The sequence below is a fragment of the Musca domestica genome, unplaced genomic scaffold, assembly GCF_030504385.1.
Source record: "Musca domestica strain aabys unplaced genomic scaffold, Musca_domestica.polishedcontigs.V.1.1 1, whole genome shotgun sequence".
Lineage (NCBI taxonomy): Eukaryota > Metazoa > Arthropoda > Insecta > Diptera > Muscidae > Musca > Musca domestica.
The window spans coordinates 42,461,277-42,484,093 of record NW_026712114.1 but is presented as its reverse complement, the minus strand read 5'-3'; the positions used below and the strand labels follow the sequence as shown (position 1 = coordinate 42,484,093).

Genomic DNA, 22,817 nt, shown 5'->3' with positions numbered 1-22,817 from the left:
TAAAGAGGATTTATGTAGATTGAAGACCCTCAAAAAAAACTTCTATGGACTTCACGTTCTTGCAAAGGCCTTCAATAGATTACTGCATCATAAGAACTTCTATAGATTGAAAACTTCTAAATATTGAATTGGGGTCTTTTATACATAGATTGCAGATGGAAGGCCTTTAAGAGGACTTAAGAACTCCTCACTACTACCAAATCGTCTTTCAAAATTGTGTCTACAAAACAACTTTTAAAGATTGAAAACGTAAAAAATTTGTACAGATTGAAGGTCTTTAAGAAGTTTGCCATAGATTGAAGATCTTCATTATGTCTGGCGAGGTTTGAAGTTCTTAAACACAAACACAAACATTCGGCAAATATTAGAAAAAGAGCTCGGGGTAAAGCCATTGAAATTCTAAAAAGTGCAAGAGTTTACACCGCAACGGAATAAATATAGACTCAAACGAGCTAAAGAGTTGCTTCGCTTGAGCGAAAGTGGTGAACTGCCGAATTTGGTTTTCTCCGATGAAAAAACATTCGTTGTCCAGCAGTTTGTAAACAAACAAAATGATCGTGTCTACTTGCCAAAGAGTAGAGAGAGAAAATGTGCACCTTCGGTTGGCCACCAGAACTCAAGCACCGGCCAGGGTGATGGTATGGGCCGCCATAACAGCCAATGGTCTCTCTCCGCTGTTATTAATCGACCGTGGCATCAGAATAAATGCCGAATATTATCGCGAAAATATTCTGGAGGGTGTATTAAAGCCTTGGGCACATAAACATTTCGGCGGCAGACTTTGGACATTCCAACAGGATTCAGCAAGCGCTACCCAAGAATGGTTACAAAATTAGGTTCCTCGTTTCATTTCCAGCGCACAATGGCCACCAAAATCTCCGGATACCAATCCGTTGGAATATTGTATCAGGAATATTTTGGAAAGCAATGTTGGCACTAAAAAATACCAAAGTATCGATCACCTCAAGCAAGCGCTTCGCCGGGAATGGGCTAAAATCGCGCAAAACAACATTCGGGCAACGTGTGACTATTTCATTGACCATTTGAAGGCCATTCGTGCCAAAGGTGACCAATTCGAACAAATCTAAACTTATTCTAAAATTTGATGCTATTTCCTAACTTTTTTGCTTTCGTTCAATAAAAGAAAACAAAATAAAAATTATGGCGTTTGACTTTGAGTGAGAAGAGAAAACCAACCGAATGGTTTGGCTGTTGATTCAATTCTCGATCCGGCTCGAAGGATCAATGTTTAGATGAGGAAAGAAAACCAACCGAACGGTTTGGCTGTAGATTCAATTCTAATTTTATTTCTAAAATATGTTCCTTACGTACTACTGAAACTAATCTAACTTAACCTAGTCGCAGCCACACAATTGTTCTTATCTATTCTAATATTGAATGGAGAACATTGCAGGGCTGCTTGGCATCTCATTCAAGTGGTCTTGTACATCTACTCAGCGCATCAATATATGTGCGTGTGGGTCATAACCTTTATTATCTCACGCATTATCGTATGCGTCAGCGCACAAGATCACCGAATTCTTCACATGTGATATTTTATGGCGGCTGGGAAATATTTAATTTTAGAACATTTATCTTTTATTGCTACATTTTCCCAACGCCTCAACCGCACTTAAAAGTATGTACAAAGTATTTTGTACATTCTCCCGGGCGGCTTAAATGCGTATATTTTAGTGGACTGTATTAGAAATTAAATGGGTGTAGAACAGGACTGTATAAAAAATATTTAGATTAAAAACTAATTTTACTATACTATATATGTTGAAATAATATCAGGTAACCGCTTCCAGGAAACGACTCCAACGTTTAATCCAGCCTCTCTTGCCGATTCCTCCACCTTTATCTGCCGGCTTCATTCTCCATACCGCATTAATAGTCCATCGATGCAGACCGCCATCATTCACGTCGGAAAGGATTACCATTGGCTCTATGGTACGCTCTGCTTTGTCGTCTTCCGTTCTTAAGGTTATGCGTGGCTTGTAATTGAGTTCTCTCTGGTGATATACTTCCGAAACCAGAAACATTTCTTGGGCTTTTTCTAATTCGTCGATGCATTCTTTTCCTGCAAATTTACCACATTCGTAGACAATTTTTCGATCTTCTGCGCGTGGCAGCTTTTCTTCTTTTTCCTCTTCTGCAATAAGACTTTTTATTACTTTTCTTACAGAATGTTCGTCCTCATTGCCATTGCATCGATTGTTTTTTAATAAATTGAGAGGTTCCTTCCGAAATGGTTTTCTATATGTCAGCGCTAACACGACACCAGAATATTCTTCTTCTTCCCGTTCCTCAGAATGAGGACTTGCCGGCGGGAAATTATTTAATAATTGATGTGAGGATCTCCATTTCCCAAAATTTTCATCCAAGCATCGAATTGGTTTGAGTTTCACAGAATTATGTTCCTCTTTTACATCTGCCAGTTGTTTGGACAGGTCATCTCTCTCAGCTTCCAAGACTTGCCACGCTCTTTCTGAGCTAGCCAATTTTTCATTGACTTTCTCTAACTTCATTTTCAGATGTCGCACTTGATCTTTCTGAACACGATGTTTTTCTTCGAATTGTTCATCTTTGGTCCTCAGGTTTTCTTCATATTTGGCGAGCAGATACTTTCCGTGGGCCTTCGCATTTCTCAATATCATTTCACTTTTTTCCACTTCGATTGTTAGTTGAGAACGCAGTTCGATTGCTTGTCCTTGCAGAGATTGTAAATTATTTTCATAGGCTTGCATTTGTTCGTGCAAACCATCTTCTAATTCTCTGTCGTAATCTTCCTTTGTTTCGACATAGCTAAGTTGTCTGTTCTCTTCCACTTGCTCTTCCCAAGTTAAATGGTCATATTTCAGCGAGAGTATCCATCGTGACGGAGGTTTCATCGAATCTTCGATTTCTTCATCGATGTCCAAGTCTGTGTAATTGCGACTCCGGGTTGCTAAAAGCTTCATTGCCGATAACATACACACATCTACATCACAGGGTAATGTCTTCATATGGGTTGGAAGATATTTTTGGTGTACCCTCAAGTACCGTCGTAACTGGTAATATGTATTTTCTACCAGTACCTTCCATGCCGCGACGTGTTTCACCTTTTCAAAGGCTGACGTCGACGTTAACAGCTGGAAATAGTCTGCCAAAGTGGTTATATTTTCTTCCATGTTTTTATTCATTTTTTATTTAAATGTTTTAGATGGGACTATTTGTCCTCTTTTAAAAATTTTTTATATTGCCTTCTTGGCTTTTTTCGATTTTTTGATTTTTTCAGTTGGGACTTTGATGTCCTCTTTTCCAAAATTGTATATTTTTATGTGGGACTGTTGTTGTCCTCTTTTTGTTATGTTTTATTTTTTTAGTTTGCCCCGTGGGTCTTTTTTTATATTTTTAAATTTTGCCTTTATGGCTCTTTATAATTTTATCCCTCAACGGATTTTTATTGGTAGCTATTCTCCTCTTTTTTGAAGAATAGCTACTTCTGCTGTAGTGAGTCTCTTACCACTGGTGGGGGAAAACTCCTACTATTTTCTTTTTGTGGTCGCTAATTCGTTTCACTTTGACAAAAGTGAAGGCTCGATTGACCAATGAATGAGAAGAGAAAGAACAACCTTATTCTTTGGATGTAGTTTCAATTCTTAGTATCCTGCTCGAAGGACCAATGAATGAGAAGAGAAAACCAACCGAATGGTATGGCTGTTGATTCAATTCTCGATCCAGCTCGAAGGATCAATGTTTAGATGAGGAAAGAAAACCAACCGAACGGTTTGGCTGTAGATTCAATTCTAATTTTATTTCTAAAATATGTCCCTTACGTACTACTGAAACTAATCTAACTTAACCTAGTCGCAGCCACACAATTGTTCTTATCTATTCTAATATTGAATGGAGAACATTGCAGGGCTGCTTGGCATCTCATTCAAGTGGTCTTGTACATCTACTGAGCGCATCAATATATGTGCGTCTGGGTCATAACCTTTATTATCTCACGCATTATCGTATGCGTCAGCGCACAAGATCACCGAATTCTTCACATGTGATATTTTATGGCGGCTGGGAAATATTTAATTTTAGAACATTTATATTTTATTGCTACATTTTCCCAACGCCTCAACCGCACTTAAAAGTATGTACAAAGTATTTTGTACAGACTTCGTTACAGTTTTTTTTTATCTCACCCTGTACATTCAGGAGAATATTATAAGAGCGTTAAAATCAAACATTAAAGGATTTATTATTCAGAATTTTTAATTTAATTATACAAATTTCATAAATTTACATTTTAAAAATAAAAATATAATATTAAAATTATTTTGTTTGTCTACATTTTTTTTTGACATAAAACTCTGACAAGAGCATTACTTACAATAACAAATTTCTATGTGTTTCTTATTTAATTATATTTGTTGTAAATTTGCTTGTAATTTCTAACAATTCTACCGTGATATATTTTAAATGTCTATTTCCGTTATAAGAATATTTTGTCTACTTGCATTCGATCTGGCAACATTGTTAATAAAAGAAACCACACACGAACACACAAACGTTAGTTATCAATAAATTGTTGATTTATATTACGAAAATAACCATACATAAATATAACACAAGTGTGGTGTGAGACAAAATAAGAAATTGGGGGTTAAAGAGGAAATCCAAAAGTAGAAACAAACAAGGGGAGAAGACGACACGACGAAGAAAACATAATATTTACCACAAGGAAAAAAAGGATATGGCAATACATGCATTTTTACACAAGCACAGACTTACACGATACTACTGAGCACATAGAACAATAATTCTTATTTAGAGAGAAACAATGCTCCCCGTGTGTGTGTGTGGTGGGATAACTCAACAACTGGCGAAGAGACAATGTGATGTTATGTTCTGAGCGGCCAGAGCACAACAAACTGTCAAAAAATTTCCCACTGTTGAAGTGGGAACAAAAATTCTTACAAGGAAAATTCTTAATGGGGGTGCTCGTGTGTGCGTTCGTGTGCTTGTGTGCCTTTTTTGGTTGGCGAGAACTTTTTTGCCAGATCCAGAGCGCATACGAGTCCGAACCACCACGGAAAGCAGTAGGTGTCTCTGCATACGTTCGACAGGGCACAAAACTTTAAAAAATTATATATATACATACACATATATACATATATATATAAATCTCTATATAAAATATATATAGAAAAATACAAGAAAAAGAAAACTTAATTAAATATGTTATAGTTTAATAAATACAAAACATGCAAAAGTAATTAGTAATCATAAATAAAAAGTAAAGAAATTTGAAGAAAAAGTTATTACACAAGCAAAACGAAACGTGTGAAACAAGAATGGAAAAATTTTTTGAAGTTCAACCAAGAAGAAAATTTCTATAATGCAAACGAGAAAAAATGTAATATAACAAAATTTTCATCGTTTTTTCTATACCAAGTGTGAGCGTGTGTGAGTGTGTGCGCGCCTGTGAGTGTGTGTATATGTGTGGCAAGTTTCCGAGTGTGTGTGAATAGTAGTGTTTGGCAGTGCCTGTAAAAGTTCGTGGGATCGAATTGGTTGGTCGTGGTCCTCTTTTGCTTCTTCTTCAACATCGCCATCATCGTTGTCGTCGTCGTTTTCGGGCACTAGTGTATACGAGTGTGTGTGTTTGTGTGCCTGTGTGTATAGGAATAAGTCAAAGGAAAGTTTTTTCCTGTGCATAAAAATTTTTCTATACACACAAAAGATGGAAGAATGAAAAAAAAAACAAGAAATAAGTTCTACTAGTGAATGAAAGAACAAAGTTTATTAAATAAAATAAATTTCATAAAAGAAGTCAATAAAATGTCTGTAGAAAAAGAGAAAAATGTTCAAGTGTAATAAAAGAAAAAATCATAGCGAAAAAGTTTAAACAATTGAACTTCACCAAAAAGGAATACAAGAAATCACACAACCCAAGGAATTGTTTTGTGCTTTCTTATCATCGAAATAAAATGGAAAACTCAAAACTGGATTAACATCAAATTAGAAAAATTAATAAAAAAAAATGTCAATATAATTTTCAATACCACAAACAAATTGTGTTGAACAAAAAAGAACAAGATGAAAAAAATCAGCAGTGGCAAAAAGTTATAGAAAAAAATTCTCTATCTATTGCGATTTATTTGAGCAGAGATATATTATGGTTCTGTCAAATATCAGTGCTTGCTCTCACTCTCTTTACCATATTCTCTCTTTATTTGTGTTCTCAATGATTTTTCCCAAATTTTCTTATGGGATTATTGAATTGGTGGGAATTTCCTTTGGCTTATGTGGTGGGAGTGTGGGGTGTGTGTGTTTGTATGGAGTAAAATAAACCATACAAGAGCGTGAGAGAATATTACTCAATTTTTCAGAGAGAATTATTTGCCATTTGTAATTCACATAGCGAGAGAAGGAAAATTGAGAATGAACCATTGTAGTGTAAACATTTTGACAGGAAAATGTATTTTTTTTCAAATCCTCTTCTTTTTCTTGCTATTTTTTTGTTACTGTCAAAAAATGTCAGGATAATTGATTATAGTTCTAGGTTTTTTTTTTTTTTTGAAAAATGTATTAAATTAGTATTGAGTATTTGAAACGTAATAAAAATTAATGCATTTTTAAATAAATAATTGCTAATAAAAAACACTTTTTATAATTCAATCAAAATGATTAGATTTATTAGAAGAATACTTTCAACAAGGTGGGGTCAGCATACATAGGTTTATGTTTAGATATACATAACTTTTGAGACTGTTATTTTTCTTCTGTTGATATGTTTGAAACTTATCATGTATATCTGATGGTATAATCTGCATACGAAATACAAAAGTATTTATATTAACAACATAATTATTTTCATCACTGAATGTGATGTATAATGCATATTAGCATCTGTAAAATTGATGTATTTATATGATTTAAGGAGTAAATCCTTTAAAATCCATATCTGTTTTAATATCTTTGTACATATTGCTACAAATGTTTAAATTTCTTTAACCAGATCCAAAGAAACAAGAGCTCATAGTAATCGGCACCTATATTAAGAAATGTCTGTAGGGAAAAAACTACTTAGAAACCAAAAAGTCAAACTGCTTCTCGGTTTGATTCAAAATTGTGGCGAATTTAATGTTATTACTGTAATTTATGTAGTCACTAAGCATTAACAAAACACTTTGCGAAAAAAATTCAATTTTTCTAATAACTGCGAGGGAAATCTAGCAGATTATGAAAATAGAAGTCACGCGTATCGGTGTTTGAAAAGTTTACATCGCAAAGTAACCTAAATAGACGTATCAGGTTCCTCCCTGTGCCAAACTTTTGGAAACTTTCGGATTAAGATTCCTTGGTATGTAGTGTTTTCGGCAATATTGCCGATAAAAATAAGAAAAGGCTGAAGGCTTCAATTAAAACTGACTAAAACTAAGTATCCTTATCAAATTTTAAAGATAAATTGTCTGAGTTTCTTTTTTTTAAGACCCAACTTTTTTACAATTTTTAAAAATTTTCAAAGCAAAACTACTCGAATTTTTTAGAAATGTGAAAGATATGAATTTCTGAATATTTTATACCCCGCTTTACCTTTTTTTAATTTTTATGTGCATTTTAGGGGTCTTTTTAAAGATTTCTTAATATGGATCCATACGGAATCTGTATCGATTTGTATAGAAAATTAGTTGTCATTTAAGGTAAAGTCTATTGCGAACTCCAAGTACCAACATTAAACCATTCCCTTTAAAAATGAGGCAAGAATGATCAAATACCAAATATCGGAAAGTACCGTAATATGTGGGTTAAGGAAGAGGTGGAACAAGTGTATGGGCAATTTTCTGTAATAGGTTGTGGTGTTCATGTCGAATTCCAAATAAGAAACAATTCCGTTAAAAGATGTCACACATCGTCATCAAAATATCGAATATTGGGAGGTACAGTTATACAAAAACTTGGACCTATATGGAGAGTACTTTGTAAGTATGTTTTGTACCTACCGGGTACACAAACAGCCAATTTACCGGTGGCACTCATAATACCTTAAATCGGGGTTATACGAAAATGTGGACCCATATGACCCATTTTCAATACCAAAAATCTAGGGACCTATTATACATCTGAGTAAAATGTTATCAAACTAATTAATTTCGTTCGGAAGCTAGAGTTATTTCGTCACATGGATAGCATCGGACTAATTTGACACAGAATTTTAAGTTGACCAAGAACATACATATATACTTTGTGGGGTCTAAAGTGAATATTTCAAGGAGTTACAAATGGAATGTCAAAAGTATAGGGTAAAATATACTAGGTATACGTAAGTCGATTATTTTCCATTTATTTCCTTTATTCGACCTTTGGTGTTGAAAAGTCTAAAAGTCGAAGTAGAAATTTTCCTAAGTTCATTCTTGTAATAATAATCACCCAACAGCTAAAATAATAATCTCCCAACAGATCGACCGATTGATCTTATCATCTATTTAGGAGAACTAAAACTGAAAAAAAAAAACTAAAATCGTTCATCAACTTTAAAATGTCAAAATGGATTTTTAATGGATTGGATTGGATCGAATTTGCGGAAATAGTAGCTTCTTTCAGGTTCCAGAACAGAGCATAAAAAATCGAATAATCTAAAACTGAACATTTGTTTTCAATTGCGAATGCCATAAAAATGTACTTCAACTTTTTGTGTTTATTGGCGACATTTATAACACATTTTCCTACCATAAGACCTAATTTGATCCGGGTTCAATTCGATTTATATGTGTCAATGTATTTTTATGGTAGCGTTCATTGCCAAAGAGAGATGAGATGAATCTAGGAACAGTACATTTGTTTGGTTAAAGGACCAGCCTTAGAGAAGTTGGTGGTGATAGGTTTAGATTTGGCTATCGCTCTAGTGTATTTTCGGCCGATTTGAGATTTAAGGTTGAGATAAAAAAAAAACTGCAACAAAGCCAAACGCCATAACTTTTAATTTTTTTTTTTAATTTTATTGAATGAAAGCAAAAATGTCGGAAATAGCATCAAATTTTAGAATATGTTTAGATTTGTTCGAATTGGTCACCTTTGACACGAATTATGGCCTTCAATCGGCCAATGAAACCGTCACACGCTGCCCGAATGTTGCTCTGCGGTATTTTGGTATTTTGGCCCATTCCCGGCTAAGCGCTTGCTTGAGGTGATCGACACTTTGGTATTTGGTAGTGCCAATCTTGCTTTCCAAAATACTCTAGACACAATAGTCCAACGGATTGGTGTCCGGAGATTTTGGTGGCCATTGTGCGTTAGAAATGAAGAGAGGAACCTCTTTTTGTAACCATTCTTGGTTAGCGCGTGCTGAGTGCGATGGTGCTGAGTCCTGTTGGAATGTCCAAGGTCTGCGGCCAAAATGTTTGCGTGCCCAAGGATTTAATACACCCTCCAGAATATTTCCGCGATAATATTCGGCCTTTCTTTTGATGTCACGGTCGATTATTGCGAGCCCACACCATCACCATGGCCGGCGCTTGAGTTCTGGTTGTTGACCTCTTTGGCAAGTAAACACGATCATTTTGTTTGCTTACAAGCTGCTGGACAACGAATGTTTTCTTATCGAAGAAAACCAAATACGGCAGTTTACCACTTTCGGCCAAGCGAAGCAACGCTTTAGCTCTTTTGGGTCTATTTTCTTCCTGTTGCGCTGTAAGTTCTTGCACTTTTTGGAATTTCAATGGCTTTACCCCGAGCTCATTTTTCAATATTTGCCGAATATTGCGACATGTTCAGCTCACGAACCTTTTTTCGGCCACTGCGACGCGAGTTTCGAACAAGTCGCTTCTTTACTTTTCGAACCATTTCTGCTGATGTTGCTGTTTTCTTCCGTCCACTTCCTTGACGTTGGGCTACGCTACCAGTATCACGGTAACGAGCGATGGTACGAAACACAAAATATTTATTCACATTTAAATGCTGTAGTGCTCTAACGATAGGTACTTGTGGTTTTCCGGCCAAATATAAAGAAATCACACTATCCCGCTTGAATTCCATAACGAATAACATTGTTTTTGGAAAATTCTCATCAAAATGTTTTTTGTACGCTTGTAAACAATATAATGAGCTGTCACTGGGATAATTTTAACAACTTTTGGACGAGTGGCTTAGAAATGGCAGCAGTTTGAATTTGGATGCAGTGTTTCATCTCACCCTGTACAACAATTTAAAGTCCGTCTCTTTAATATTAGGAATAATAAAAAGATGGAATTATGACTTCATTTTCCAAAGGGTGATGTTTGTGTGTTTTAGGATTAGAAACAATTCGACAAGCAAAGGAATTTAACTGTAACTTGGCCGGTAGGTGATTCTAGATAACATTGTACAACAAGTTTCGGGTGGTGGCCAAAAAAAGTCTATGACCACATCCAGTATATTTGCATAATTGTTGGTTATAACCTGCATGTGGGAGACGGAGTCTGAGTCGAACAAATAACTCGACTCTGAGTAATAATAGTTTTATATTTTCCACCAAGCTATGGAGGGTATATTAACTTTGTCATTCCGTTTATAGCTCCTCGAAATACTCATGTCAGACCCATATTATTGATCTCTCTGTCGGTGTGTGTCTGTCTGTTGTAATCACGCTATCTGTAACAAATTGTTATAGAAAGCTAAAGTTTTGCACACATGTGTATTTTGCCGGTAGGCACGCTAAGTTCGTCGGTCCACATTTTTGTACAGCCTCTGTACTAAGGTACATCTTAATATTCGGTATTTTGAGGATTTTAGAGACATTATTAACCGGAATTGTTTCAAATTTCACATTGGAAGATCTTAATGGATACTACAACCTAAAATTACTTATGCAGGTCCACGTCTTCATATATCTCCTATATAGTGGAACCTCCCAATATTAGGTATTTTTATGATTTTAGAGACATTATAGATCGGAATTGTTTCAAATTTCATATTTAAAATTCGTAATGGATACTACAGCCTATGGCAAAAAGTTGTCTATGCAGGTCCATGTCTTCGTATAGCCAACATATAATGAATGGTACCTCCCTTTATTCGGTATTTTGATGATATAAGCGACATTATTCACCGGAATTATTTCAAATTTCATATTTGTAGTTTGGAATCGGTACTACAGACAATGTAAATTACTTGTGCAGGTCTTCGTTTCAGTAAAGCTCCCATATAACGGTTTTCATGTAGGCGGTATTTTTTTACGAACTTTTTTTTGGAAATTTTGAAGTTCCTTACACATGGTGGAGGGTATTATAAGTTCGGCCCGGTCAAACTTAGGTTCTTTTTCACTTGTTATTTTTAATTTTCCCAAAATTGAGTGTAACCATTTCTTGTAGTTTCAATGTCTTTGGGGATAAAGGAGAAATAATAACACTTGTTGATGACGAGATTAGCACAATTCCAATCAGATATAATTGATAATCCGCTGATACTTTTCGAAAACCATAAACTTGACATGTTTCTCAAAACGTGAACTTTCCCAACACTTTTGAACAAAATATTAATATAAATGGTTGGAAGTACCAATAATATCTTTACAAATTTACATTCGTCTACATTATAACCTCTACGGTTGTCATTTCGTTAATAACGCTTTAAAATGTTCTACATAAACTGTATGCATATATTCCTGATCGGCGTAAAATTGTTAGTCTGTCTATTGAAATCTAAGTGGTTCTTCGATCTATATTAAGGTATAGCAGCCCTAATTCAACGGCGCTCCCTGATGTTTTCTGTTCTGATGGTTTCAGAGAATTGTAGGTATTTCGGATTTCTTTTTCCACAAAATTTATGCAATGTGGGTTCACTATTTGATATAGCCACCATTTAGTTAAACCGGCCGATTTAAAATAAGTCTTAGTATTTAGTTCTTAAAGTTTATAATCCCGCCCTGCTAGATATGTCCACTATTGATGAATTATTTTCTTTCCTACTTTACGACCTGTCGATGATTTTAGCCCCAATTAACAACTTAAATTGTATTCATTTTGTTTTTTTTTTGTTAGAGTTCTCATTTGAAAAGTTTCAATAACGGCCCACGTTTTGCAATTCATAATTTTGAATTCTTAATGAGTAGATCAAATCCTCGCAAAATATCTTTATTATAGGTCCAGATCACGATATTCACAGGTTAACATGAATAAAGAGTTCAGAATGGTCAATATACCTTCAATTGATCAAAACATCCTTTAATTGGGGGATATATATAAGTAAAAATTTTTTACCAGAGTAAATTAGATTTTGTTTTCGGGGTCGAGCTGGAGCCGAATGTGACGTAAGACTCGAAGTCATTCCATAAAAATACTCAGGGGTCGGAGACCAAAAAAAAAAAAAAAATCTCAACTACGCACCCCTGGCTATAACCATGCACATACTTCAGAACATACAAGAGTAATGTATGGCAATTTATGTTATTGTATGCGCATTATGGATAAGCTCTTATATATGAACATCATTGAACATCTGTTGTCATTATCAATGCATGAAATGCACTTTGTTATTAAGATACCTTTTTTATTGAACCATTCAAGATATTGGGGGCATGAAGGTAGTTTCGATGGTTTTGTCACATTCTTTTTCATGGATAGAAAATCTCTCGAACATAACTTTTCGCTCATTTAATCGAAGAGTGACACATTTCAAAAGATCCCGTTTCCAAAGAAAAAGTAATATGTCAACAAAGATAAATATTTTCAAAGAAGTCACAAGATATAAGAGCTAAGTTTCTGTGCAAGATCAAGCATGGTTTCATATATGATAGAAAGATATTTCCTGCTAAATCGCTGTTATTTGGAAATGTGAGTAGATCAACTCATCTCAAAAAGTGTTCATATAATGTTGTAGTGAAATAACTGACTGATCCAGAATCAACGCCCAGATGAAACGACTGAAGCTAGAATCTTGGAATTTTGGTGCATTGCCGTGTGATAAGGCTGGCTTTTTAGAAAGGTGCGATTAGTACTAAAATGTCCTAAAAATTTAAAACTTTTTGTTAGACAAAAGGAATGAGAGAATTTTGGAGTGAGAGTCACTCACTGATAGAGTGCAGGATAGACGTATCAAAGGTTTTTTTGGAAACTCCAACTTTAAGGTTCGATACTAAAGTTCTAAAAAAAAATTTGGTGTAATGTGAACGGCTATAGCCAAAACTTTGAAATTTTGTATGAGAATCAGGATGGGAAAGAAAGTCTGGTTTTTGGAATGTGAACTAACTGTGTGCAAACTTTACTAATGGTACTAAATTTGGAACAGAACGATTTAGGGTGAACGAACGAATCTGAAACCCTGTTGGTGGTTTTGGAACTACTTACTATAAGTATTGGGTGAAGGGATAGATCTGGAATCCTGACAATTGATATGGAGGTCTCTTTTGGTATCTGGTGGTGGTTTTGCATATGTGTACGTACCATAATTGGAAAATGCCACAAAATGTTCCGTTGAGTTTTGTGTTAGAGATGAAATTCTGAAATTGGACTTGGAGTAAACTGTCGATATATAGTTTAGAAAGAAGAAGGTAGATTTGTAAATGAGTACTACGAATGTTCGAAAAGCACTAAATGGTACTAAATTTGAACATTTTTTAAAAAAGGAAGACTTTTTTAATGATTTGACTCGGGATTGGTTTGGATTTCGCTTCCACTATTATATGGAAGACACTATGTCACTTCCCCGTCCTATTTTGGTTAAGTCCACTTTCAAACAGCCGATAAACATGTCTCTTATATGTTAGCTCTATTTTCATTACGAACAAGGTTTCTCTTGTAAAAGTAACCACGATTTCCACAGAATGACGGACGGACAGAGGACATAGTTAAATTTAAATCTAATGGAATGTGTCAAAGTTTTTGCAAACGAAATAAAATTAGAAAACCTTCCATTTTATGGTCGTTTTTTTGTGTGTATATACATTTAATACACATACCTATATTTAATTAGAAAAGTGACATATACAAATAAATAAAGGAATATACAAAATAATGAAGAAAAATAACACAGAATTATATTTAAATGGACGTAGAAAAATTCAATTGTTGAAATTTTGCAAAAAAAAAAAAAAAATAAAAATCAAAACCTTTTTTTCATTTTTTTATGTAGCAGAGTATTAACACTTGTATGAGTTTTGGGAATAGAGATAATTTCTGAGTTAAATGATGTAAACTTTTTCATATCTACTGAGCATGCTCTGTAGAGGATATGCTCACTGAAGTTATTTGGCGTAAACAATATACGAAGAGCCAATAGGAGAATAAAATCTAAATTTACTTAGGAGAAAGTAATGTTGGGGAGATAACGAATGATGGAAGTAAAGAATGAGACCACAAAATATATATTGAACATTTAAAAACAATTGTTAATGAAGTATGTTTTTTTTTCTATTAATAAAATAATATTATTTTTTGTAAATTTTTACCAATTTTATTTAAAACTCAAAAGATGAATTATTTAATATAATAAATAAAAATAATACCAATAAAAGAAGAAGAAGATGATACAGAGTACATTTCCTCTCTACACTCTGTTGCTATTCCTTGTACAACACATTTATCTGTCACATTGATGTGTGCCTGCCTAAAATATCCCTTCTCTCAGAAATGTTGGGATATTTGAGGTTTTTTCTATAAACTCTCTATCTCTTTCGGCAAATCTCCCTCTCTGTTGTTAGTTTCAAAAATATGGGGATATTTTTTCTTTCTCATATGTAAACATAAAAATTGTATCTACGATTTGATGTTTATTTACTCCCCAATTCCGGGAGCAAATTGGAAGAGAGAAAGAGTTCCAATTGGAAAAAGAACACAAATTAATTTCAATTCGAACATGATTTGTTCCCTAAATTTGAGGCACTCTCACTTTCAGTGTGCGCGTTTGTGTGGAAACATTTGTTAGAAAAGGGAAACACACATGCACACAAACCTACATACATACATTTTTATAGCATTTTTCTATACACATACAAACCAGGGACGGACGGGCGGACGGATGGACAAGCGATGATTGAATGTTTGAATATTTTGCAGTTTTGTATAATTGTTTGTTCGTTTCTTTTTTTTTTTTTCAAATCGTTCATTTGTATCTTTATGCTCCTATGTTAGTGTTAATATGTTGAGAGTGCGTATACACTTCAATGGCAGGAACTTTGTAGTTCAAGTTTTTCTTCCTCCCGAAATTGGTATGAGTGCGTACAACAAATTTTCAATCATCACTCTTTGAAATAAATAAAAAAAGTAATAATAAATAAGTGTATGATGATGCTATAATCTGAAACCAAAAAAAAAAAAAATCAAATTTAATTGTATGAACAAACAAACAAACAGACGTTCATACACATGTATGTATATCCATACAATATTATTTGTATGTATGAAGTGCCATTCATACAAATGTGGGTGAAACCATAGTAGATGAAGAATTATACGAAATGTACAATTGTTACTTGCACATGTTCCATTGAAAAACTTAATATTGAACTTTTTCAAATGTGTTTCTCTTTATTGAATTTTTTAGTCACTGAGAAAAAAATGGGAGACTTCAACGTTTTTTTTTGTGTCCAACACGGATATCAGTAAAATTAAAAACAAGATAGCATTTGAGTAGAATATACCCTTCTGTCCTAAATTTTGAATTAATTGTTTTCTAACAGAAAATATGATCGCTTTTGATTATAGATTTAAGTTTTGATTAACTCTTCACGGCCGAATTTAGAAAATGTGGTTGAAGAATTCAAACCCCTTTTAATCGGAAGTCACCATTATATCATGGTCAAATAGTGAATCAATATTGGAAAAAAGTCAATTGTCAAAGTCAAATGACATAATTTTTACATTTTTTTTAAATTTTATCGAATGAAAGTAAAAAATTTCGGAAATAGCAATATATTTTAGAATAAGTTTAGATTTGTTCGAATTGGTCACCTGTGGCACGAATTATGGCCTTTAAACGGTCAATGAAACCGTCACACGCTGCCCGAATGTTGCTCTGCGGCATTTAGGCCCTTGAGGTGATCGACACATTGGTATTATTTAGTCCCAACCTTGCATTCTAAAATACTCCAGGCACACAGTCCTGTTGGAATGTCCAAGGTCTGCGGCCGAAATGTTTGCGGGCCCAAGGCTTTAATACACACGCCAGAATATTTTCGCGACAATCTTCGACATTTATTCTGATGCCACGGTCGATGAATACGATCGGAGAGCGACCATCGGCTGATATGGCGGCCCACACTATCACCATGGCCGGCACTTGAGTTCTGATGGGCAACCGAAGGTGCACATTTTCTGCTGACCTCTTTGGCAAGTAAACACGATCATTTTGTTTGTTTACAAACTGCTGGACAACCAATGATTTCTCATCGGAGAAAAAAAAATTGTCAGTTCACCACTTTCGGCCAAACGATGCAGCTCTTTAGCTATTTTGAGTCTATTTTCTTTATCTTGCGGTGTAAGTTCTTGCCCTTTTTGGAATTTCAATGGCTTTACCCCGAGCTCATTTTTCAATATTTGTCGAATGGAATATTGCGATATGTTCAGCTCACGAACCATTTTTCGGCCACTGTGAAGCGGGTTTTGATCAAGTCGGTTCTTTACATTTCGAAGCATTTCTGCTGATGTTGCTGTTTTCTTCCGTCCACTTCCTTGACGTCGGGCTACGCTACCAGTAACACGGTAACGAGCGATGGTACGAGACACAAAAGATTTATTCACATTTAAATGCTGGAGTACTCTAACGATAGCCACTTGTGGTTTTCCAGCCAAATATAAAGAAATCACACTATCACGATTGAATTCCAACACGAATAACTTTTTCTCTGGAAAATTCTCACCGCTTTTGTACGCTAGTAAACAATGAGCTGTCACTAGAATGATTTTAACAGCTGTCGGACGAGTGGCTTAGAAATTACAGCAGCCTGATGTTGGTTGCAGTTTTTTCATCTCACTCTGTATATTTGTACACATATTGCAATTTGCGAAGTTTGAAGAAAATTGGGAATAATTTCGTATTTTATGAAAGTGCTTGAGTGTAACTAATTTAGACACTCTCTGGGAAAAGTGTCAGAAGGAAGAAACCGACAAATAATTTTTTTCATGCTAGATCTTATGCCGTCTTTTTGGCATTTAAGTAGTTTTCAGATATCGGAAACTGAATTTATGAGGAGAAGCAGTAGCCCGATATTTTCCATGTTTGCTGAGCTAAGTCTGGTTAACATCGGGTACCCAATTCGTTGATATGTACATAAGTTGTTTTTTTTTCTCTACACATCATTTTTAATATACAAATATTAAACCCTACAAAGTACATTACCATAAAATGTCCGTCCAAAGAAATCAATCTTGTTTCCGAACAAAATGAAGTAGGTCGATGAAATTTTCCTCAAATGGTCTGCTTTAGGTCTTTTGGCATTGAAAATGTGTTATATATGCCCACGTTTTGGAATAGGCCTCATAGTTTGGCCTCATACGCCTCATGTTTTAGTCACAATTTCATATCAAATTTGCTGTAAATTGAGAATATTTGTTTCCATCATGTAGAAAACATCCTTGCGGAGAACTGTTCCAAGTTTCGGTATAGACCCCAGATTACTGTACCTCCAGTTAATCCGTATTTCGATGATTTGTGTCACAGTTTTTACCGGAGTAATTCCAAATTTGGTATTTGGAGTTCGCAGTGAGTTCTGTTTCCTACTTACAGAAAGTTGTCCATAGAAATTCACGTTTTCTTATAGCCCTCATACTACGGCACTTTCCAATATTTGGCATTTAGTTAATTATCTAATTTTTGAACAGAATTATCTTAAACATTGTATTTGGAGTTCATAAACGGTCTCTCCGTCTATTTGTTGTAATCACACTATCTTTCGAACGAATTGAGATAGAAGGCTAAAATTGTGCATGCATACATAGTTTGCGAGTATGCAGGTTAAGTTCGGAAATGGGCAATGTCGGTCCACCCATGGGCAATGTCGGCTATACCCATAGAACGGTACCTCCCGATATTCAGTATTTTCAAGATTTTAGCGACAGTATTTACCGGAATTATTTCAATTAAAGTCCGTAATGGGTACTACAGCCTATGACAAACATTTTTGTATGCAGGTCCACGCCTTCGTATAGCCCCCATATAACGGTACCTACCGATATTCGGTATTTTGATGATTTCAGCAACATTATTCACCGGAATCGTTTCAAATTTCGTATTGGGAGATCTTAATGGTTACTACAACCTATGGAAAAAAAATCGTATGCAGGTCAACGTTTTCATACAGCTTCTATATAACGGTACCTTCCGATATTCGGTATTTTTATGAGTTTGGCGACATTATTTACCGGAATTATTTCAAATTTCGTATTTGAAGTTCGTAATGGGTGCAACAGCAGGTCAACGTCTTCGTACAGCTCCATATAACGGTACCTCCCAATACTCTATATTTTTATGAATTGTGAAACATTATTCACCGGAATTGTAACAAGGGTCCACGTCTTCGTATAGTCTCCATTTAACAGTTTTCATTTAAGTGGTAATTTTCGGAAGTTTTTTTTTTTTTTTGAAAAATTTCAAGTTTGCTGGTTTGTAATTCGAAAAAGCAAATATGAAACGAATGCAAAAAATGTTTGGGATTTTTTGTTTCGAATTTCAAATGGAATAATTGGAATTAAAAATGAAATATTATTGAATTACGTCTGAAAAAATTGTTATTATGGTAACATAAGTACTGAGCGCTTGAGATATGCTAGAGCTCTGGATTGTTGTGTGTAAGTTTGCCTATGATAAACAAAAATGTGTCGGGAAAAACATAGAAAGGTACGAAAAGTACCATAAGCTACAAAATTTAGTACCATTGGAATGAGGGGTTACTAGTGGAGTGTAGCATAGACCTACCAGGGGTTTTTAATGAATCTTGAACTTTACTTGTGAAAAAAGTACCAAACAGTGCAATGTTTTTGGAAAAGTGTGCTGTATAACGTACGGAAAGTATTAAATTTGGTATAAAGCGCCTGAATAGAAATTCTTTCTTCATTGTATGCGAAAAGTACTAAATGGTACTACTGTGTAATATTTAATGGTACTGAATCTACTGGTACTAAAATTTTTATACCCTACACCACAAGGTGGTCAGGGTATTATGTCTTTGTGCATTTGTTTGTAACAGGCAAAAGGAAACGAGATAGACCCATAGTTCCTTTTGATGATCTGCATAGAATCACATTCTGAGTCGATTTATGCATGTCCGTCCGTCCGTCTGTCCATGTATTTTTGTAAACAAAGTACAGGTCGCATTTATTGCCCGATCCAGATGAAATTTTGCACAGATAATTTGTTTGGCCCAAGGAAGAACCTTATTGAAATTGGAGATAATTGGTCAAAATTTAGATATAGCTCTCATATATATCTTCGTCCGATTTGCATTTTATTGTGCACCAAACGTGTAATATCAGCCCGAATTGTATGAAACATATATATACACCCAAATTAGGCCTGAAAATAAGTATGCCAAATTTGATCGAAATCGGTTCAGATATAGCTATAGCTTCCATATATATTGTTCATCCGATTTGTTATTTTTGTCCTCCGCGGCCGTAATATTCACTCTGCAACAACAATATTTGGGGTAATATATCAAATACAGCTCAGAAATACCTTTGCTAAATTTTATCGAGATCGGTCCAGATTTGGATATAGCTCTCATATATATTTTTATCCGATTTTAAATTATTTGTGCACCAAATGGGCAATACGAATCCGAATTTAAACAATTCAAATGCTTCGGCATATTTAGTCCTTGGAACTTTAAATTATAATTATAATCATAGTTTGTATGATGATGAATTCTCCCATAAAAACCTTTAATTGTTATGTGGAGCTCTACTTAATTAGCCAAGTGGTGTAGGGTATGATAAAGTCGGTCCCGCCCGACTTTAGGACTTTCTTTACTGGTTGTTTTTGAAAATGCGTGCCTAATGGGGTGTAGTGTTAGGGCTGGAATTCTGAAATTCAGTATGATAACCACAGCGAGTGTGCGGATCTAATTTTGGCTGTTGGAATTTTTAGTGCGATCGTGTTGTGTTGTGACATTTTAAGTCCTAAAATATATTTCATTTGTTTCTGTTTGTGAATATCATTTTTTTTTCTGCTCAATAATTGCTAGAATTTTAAGATGTTTTGAATACTCATTTCATGTTAAATGAAAGTGGTGTTCGGAGTTGTGATACATTTTCAGAAAAATACGTTTGCTTGTGATAGTGGCCAAAATATGTATTTTTTTTTTAATTTTTGCCACTGCCGATATTGATTTGCTAAACCACCCCTTTTCCCCTCTCTCTCTCTCTCTCTCTCTCTCTCTCTCTCTCCTCATCATAGAACACTACACTAAAAATGCCCAAAAAGAGTAACTAAATGATCAAAACAAGAAGTAACTATAGTATATATGTATATGTAAAAATGTAACTAAGATCTGCTTAAACCACACACCACAATAAACTAAAAAAATACATACAAACAAACGCAAAAATATAATATTCAATATAAATTACAAATAAACAGAAACCAACAACATTCAATATCAATGGCCCAGTCACAGATGTCTGGATGAAGTTTGAATGTCGTCCAAGGAGAAAAAATGAAAAATGCCGTCATTGATGACAATTTCTTCAGCGGTACGAAACGATCAGCAGCAATTGTCATTTATAAAGCCGGACTTGCAACGACGACAAAAACAACAACAACAACACCATTACGAAACATTTAATGACGGCATAAAAGAAGAAGAAGACGAAGATATACAACATTACGAGGACGAAGGAGGCGACAACGTGTTTCGAATTGATGAAGTTGAAATCGAAAAGCAACAACAATTTGTCGCATCATCATCTGACGTCATACGAAGAGCAGCAACAACATCCTCTGTCCAATTGAACAAGTTTTGTTGGTCGTTTTTGTCCAGGAATTTAATAACAGCAGCAGAGATTAAATTAACCAATCCCACCTTTGATATACAACAACAACAAAAGCAACAACACTTAGTACAACAACAACAACAAAAGCAGAGACAGCAACAACCACAACTATTCAAATATCATCACCTATTGCTATTGTACTAAACAACAACAACAACAACTACAGCAACACAGCAACAAATTGGTTCCTTGTCCAAAAAAAAAAAGAAACAAAACTACACAAACAAACACAACTAATTAGAAAGCCGATAAAACCAAAAACAACAGTAACAACAGAAACGTTTCTAAGCTAAAACAAAATTGCCTAAAACTCTCGCATCCTTTTTTTGGTGGGTGGGAATTCGTAACTTACGTGTCTCCCCCGTTACAATTTACTAAAACCACAACAGGATTGAAGTTAAACTGGAAAATTGTTGAAAATAACAGAAACCAAAACGGCAGACATAAGCAACAGACACCTACAAGCGCAGAAGCAGCAGCATCACCAGCCACAGCAGCACCACCATCAAGAGCATCAACATCGCCAGCAGCAGCAGCAACAGAAGGAACAACATCGACAACAACCATCAACGATTCCTTCTTCGTCCATCTTCTTCAAGTATTGCGGATCGTCGTCGTCGTCGTTGTTTGCCATTACTTCGGGTTGGATCGTTTGCTACTATTTGTTGTTAATTGTTGTAAATTTCCATTGGACTACAAGGACGTCTCCATTGGACGTCGAGTCGTCGGACATCTTCGGCATTAGCAACAGAAACAGCAACAACTACAACAACGATCCCAATAGAGATTTCTTCATGGACTCGATTGTGCGCAAAATGGCGGATGGTGGTCACACGTTCGTAAAGAAGAATTTCCATAAGCCAACATATTGTCATCATTGTTCGGATATCTTGTGGTTCGGTTTGATTGGACAGGGGTATATATGTGAAGGTAAGTCGAAAACGATTATTTTTATAAGAAATTGTTTTTGTTGTAGAAAATTGAAAATTGAATACAAACAAAGGGTCAATGTTTTGAATGATCAAAACCCCCATTTCGTAACATTGCAATTGTAATTCGAACAATTTAATTTGTATTCGTAATTCGAGAATTACATTTGTAATTCGAAAAACTTCAAGTGTAGTACGAATTATTCCATTTGTGATCTGTAGCATTAAATTGTAATTCGAAAATTACATTTGTAATTCCTAACATATCAATTATAATTCGAGAATTACATTTCTCCTTCGTAAAATTTCAGTTGTAATTCGAGAATTACATTTCTCCTTCGTAATACTTCAATTAAATCCAAGAATTCCCGTTTGTAATTCGAATTGTTCCATTTGTAATTCATAGCTATTACAGCCTACGACAGAAAACTGTCTGTGCAGGTTCGCGTCTTCGTATAGCCCTCATATAACGGTACCTCCCAATATTCGGTATTTTGATGATTTTAGAGGCATTATTCACCAGAATTATTTCCAATTTGGTATTTGAAATTAGTAATAGATACTACAGCCTAAGACAGAAAATTGTCTGTGCAGGTCCACGTCTTCGTATAGCCCTCATATAACGGTACCTCCCGATATTCGGTATTTTGATGATTTTAAAGGCATTATTCAGCAGAATTATTTCCAATTTGGTATTTGAAGTTCGTAATAGATACTACAGTCTAAGACATAAAATTGTCTGTGCAGGTCCACGTCTTCGTATAGCCACAATATAAGTGTACCTCCCTATATTCGGTATTTTGATGATTTTAGCGATGTTATTCACCAGAATTATTTCAAATTTGGTATTTGAAATTAGTAATAGATACTACAGCCTAAGACAGGGAACTGTCTGTGCAGGTTCACGTCTTCGTATAGCCCTCATATAACGGTACCTCCCGAT

General features: G+C 34.9%; 2 protein-coding genes across 12 annotated transcripts in view; both read left to right on the top strand.

Annotated features, from left to right (window-relative positions):
* Positions 1-5,049: 5,049 nt before the first annotated feature.
* Positions 5,050-22,817, top strand: part of LOC101893201 (diacylglycerol kinase theta) — an 85,172-nt gene continuing 67,404 nt past the window's right edge. For 5 of the 11 annotated variants that reach the window (XM_059123173.1, XM_059123178.1, XM_059123164.1 and 2 more), the window contains exons 1-2: positions 5,050-5,398; positions 20,350-21,875. In XM_059123173.1, the coding sequence (XP_058979156.1) occupies positions 21,740-21,875 (136 nt within the window). In that variant the 5' untranslated portion in view covers positions 5,050-5,398; positions 20,350-21,739. The remainder of the gene's footprint in view (positions 5,399-20,349; positions 21,876-22,817) is intronic. The other 6 variants (XM_059123147.1, XM_059123157.1, XM_059123183.1 and 3 more) reach the window with 6 other exon arrangements.
* LOC105261766 (box A-binding factor-like) lies at positions 20,616-21,729 on the top strand. Its single transcript, XM_011293987.2, has 3 exons — positions 20,616-20,913; positions 21,387-21,622; positions 21,691-21,729. The coding sequence occupies exons 1-3, from the start codon at positions 20,616-20,618 to the stop codon at positions 21,727-21,729; spliced, it is 573 nt and encodes a 190-aa protein (XP_011292289.1).

Bases quoted from the DNA above. Each gene is read 5' to 3' on its own strand.
- LOC105261766 (XM_011293987.2), top strand. From the start codon at position 20,616: ATGCCGTCATTGATGACAATTTCTTCAGCGGTACGAAACGATCAGCAG. The intron at 20,914-21,386 runs GTTGGTCGTTTT...CCAAAACGGCAG, and splicing joins TGTCCAATTGAACAAGTTTT to ACATAAGCAACAGACACCTA. The intron at 21,623-21,690 runs GTAAATTTCCAT...CTTCGGCATTAG, and splicing joins ACTATTTGTTGTTAATTGTT to CAACAGAAACAGCAACAACT.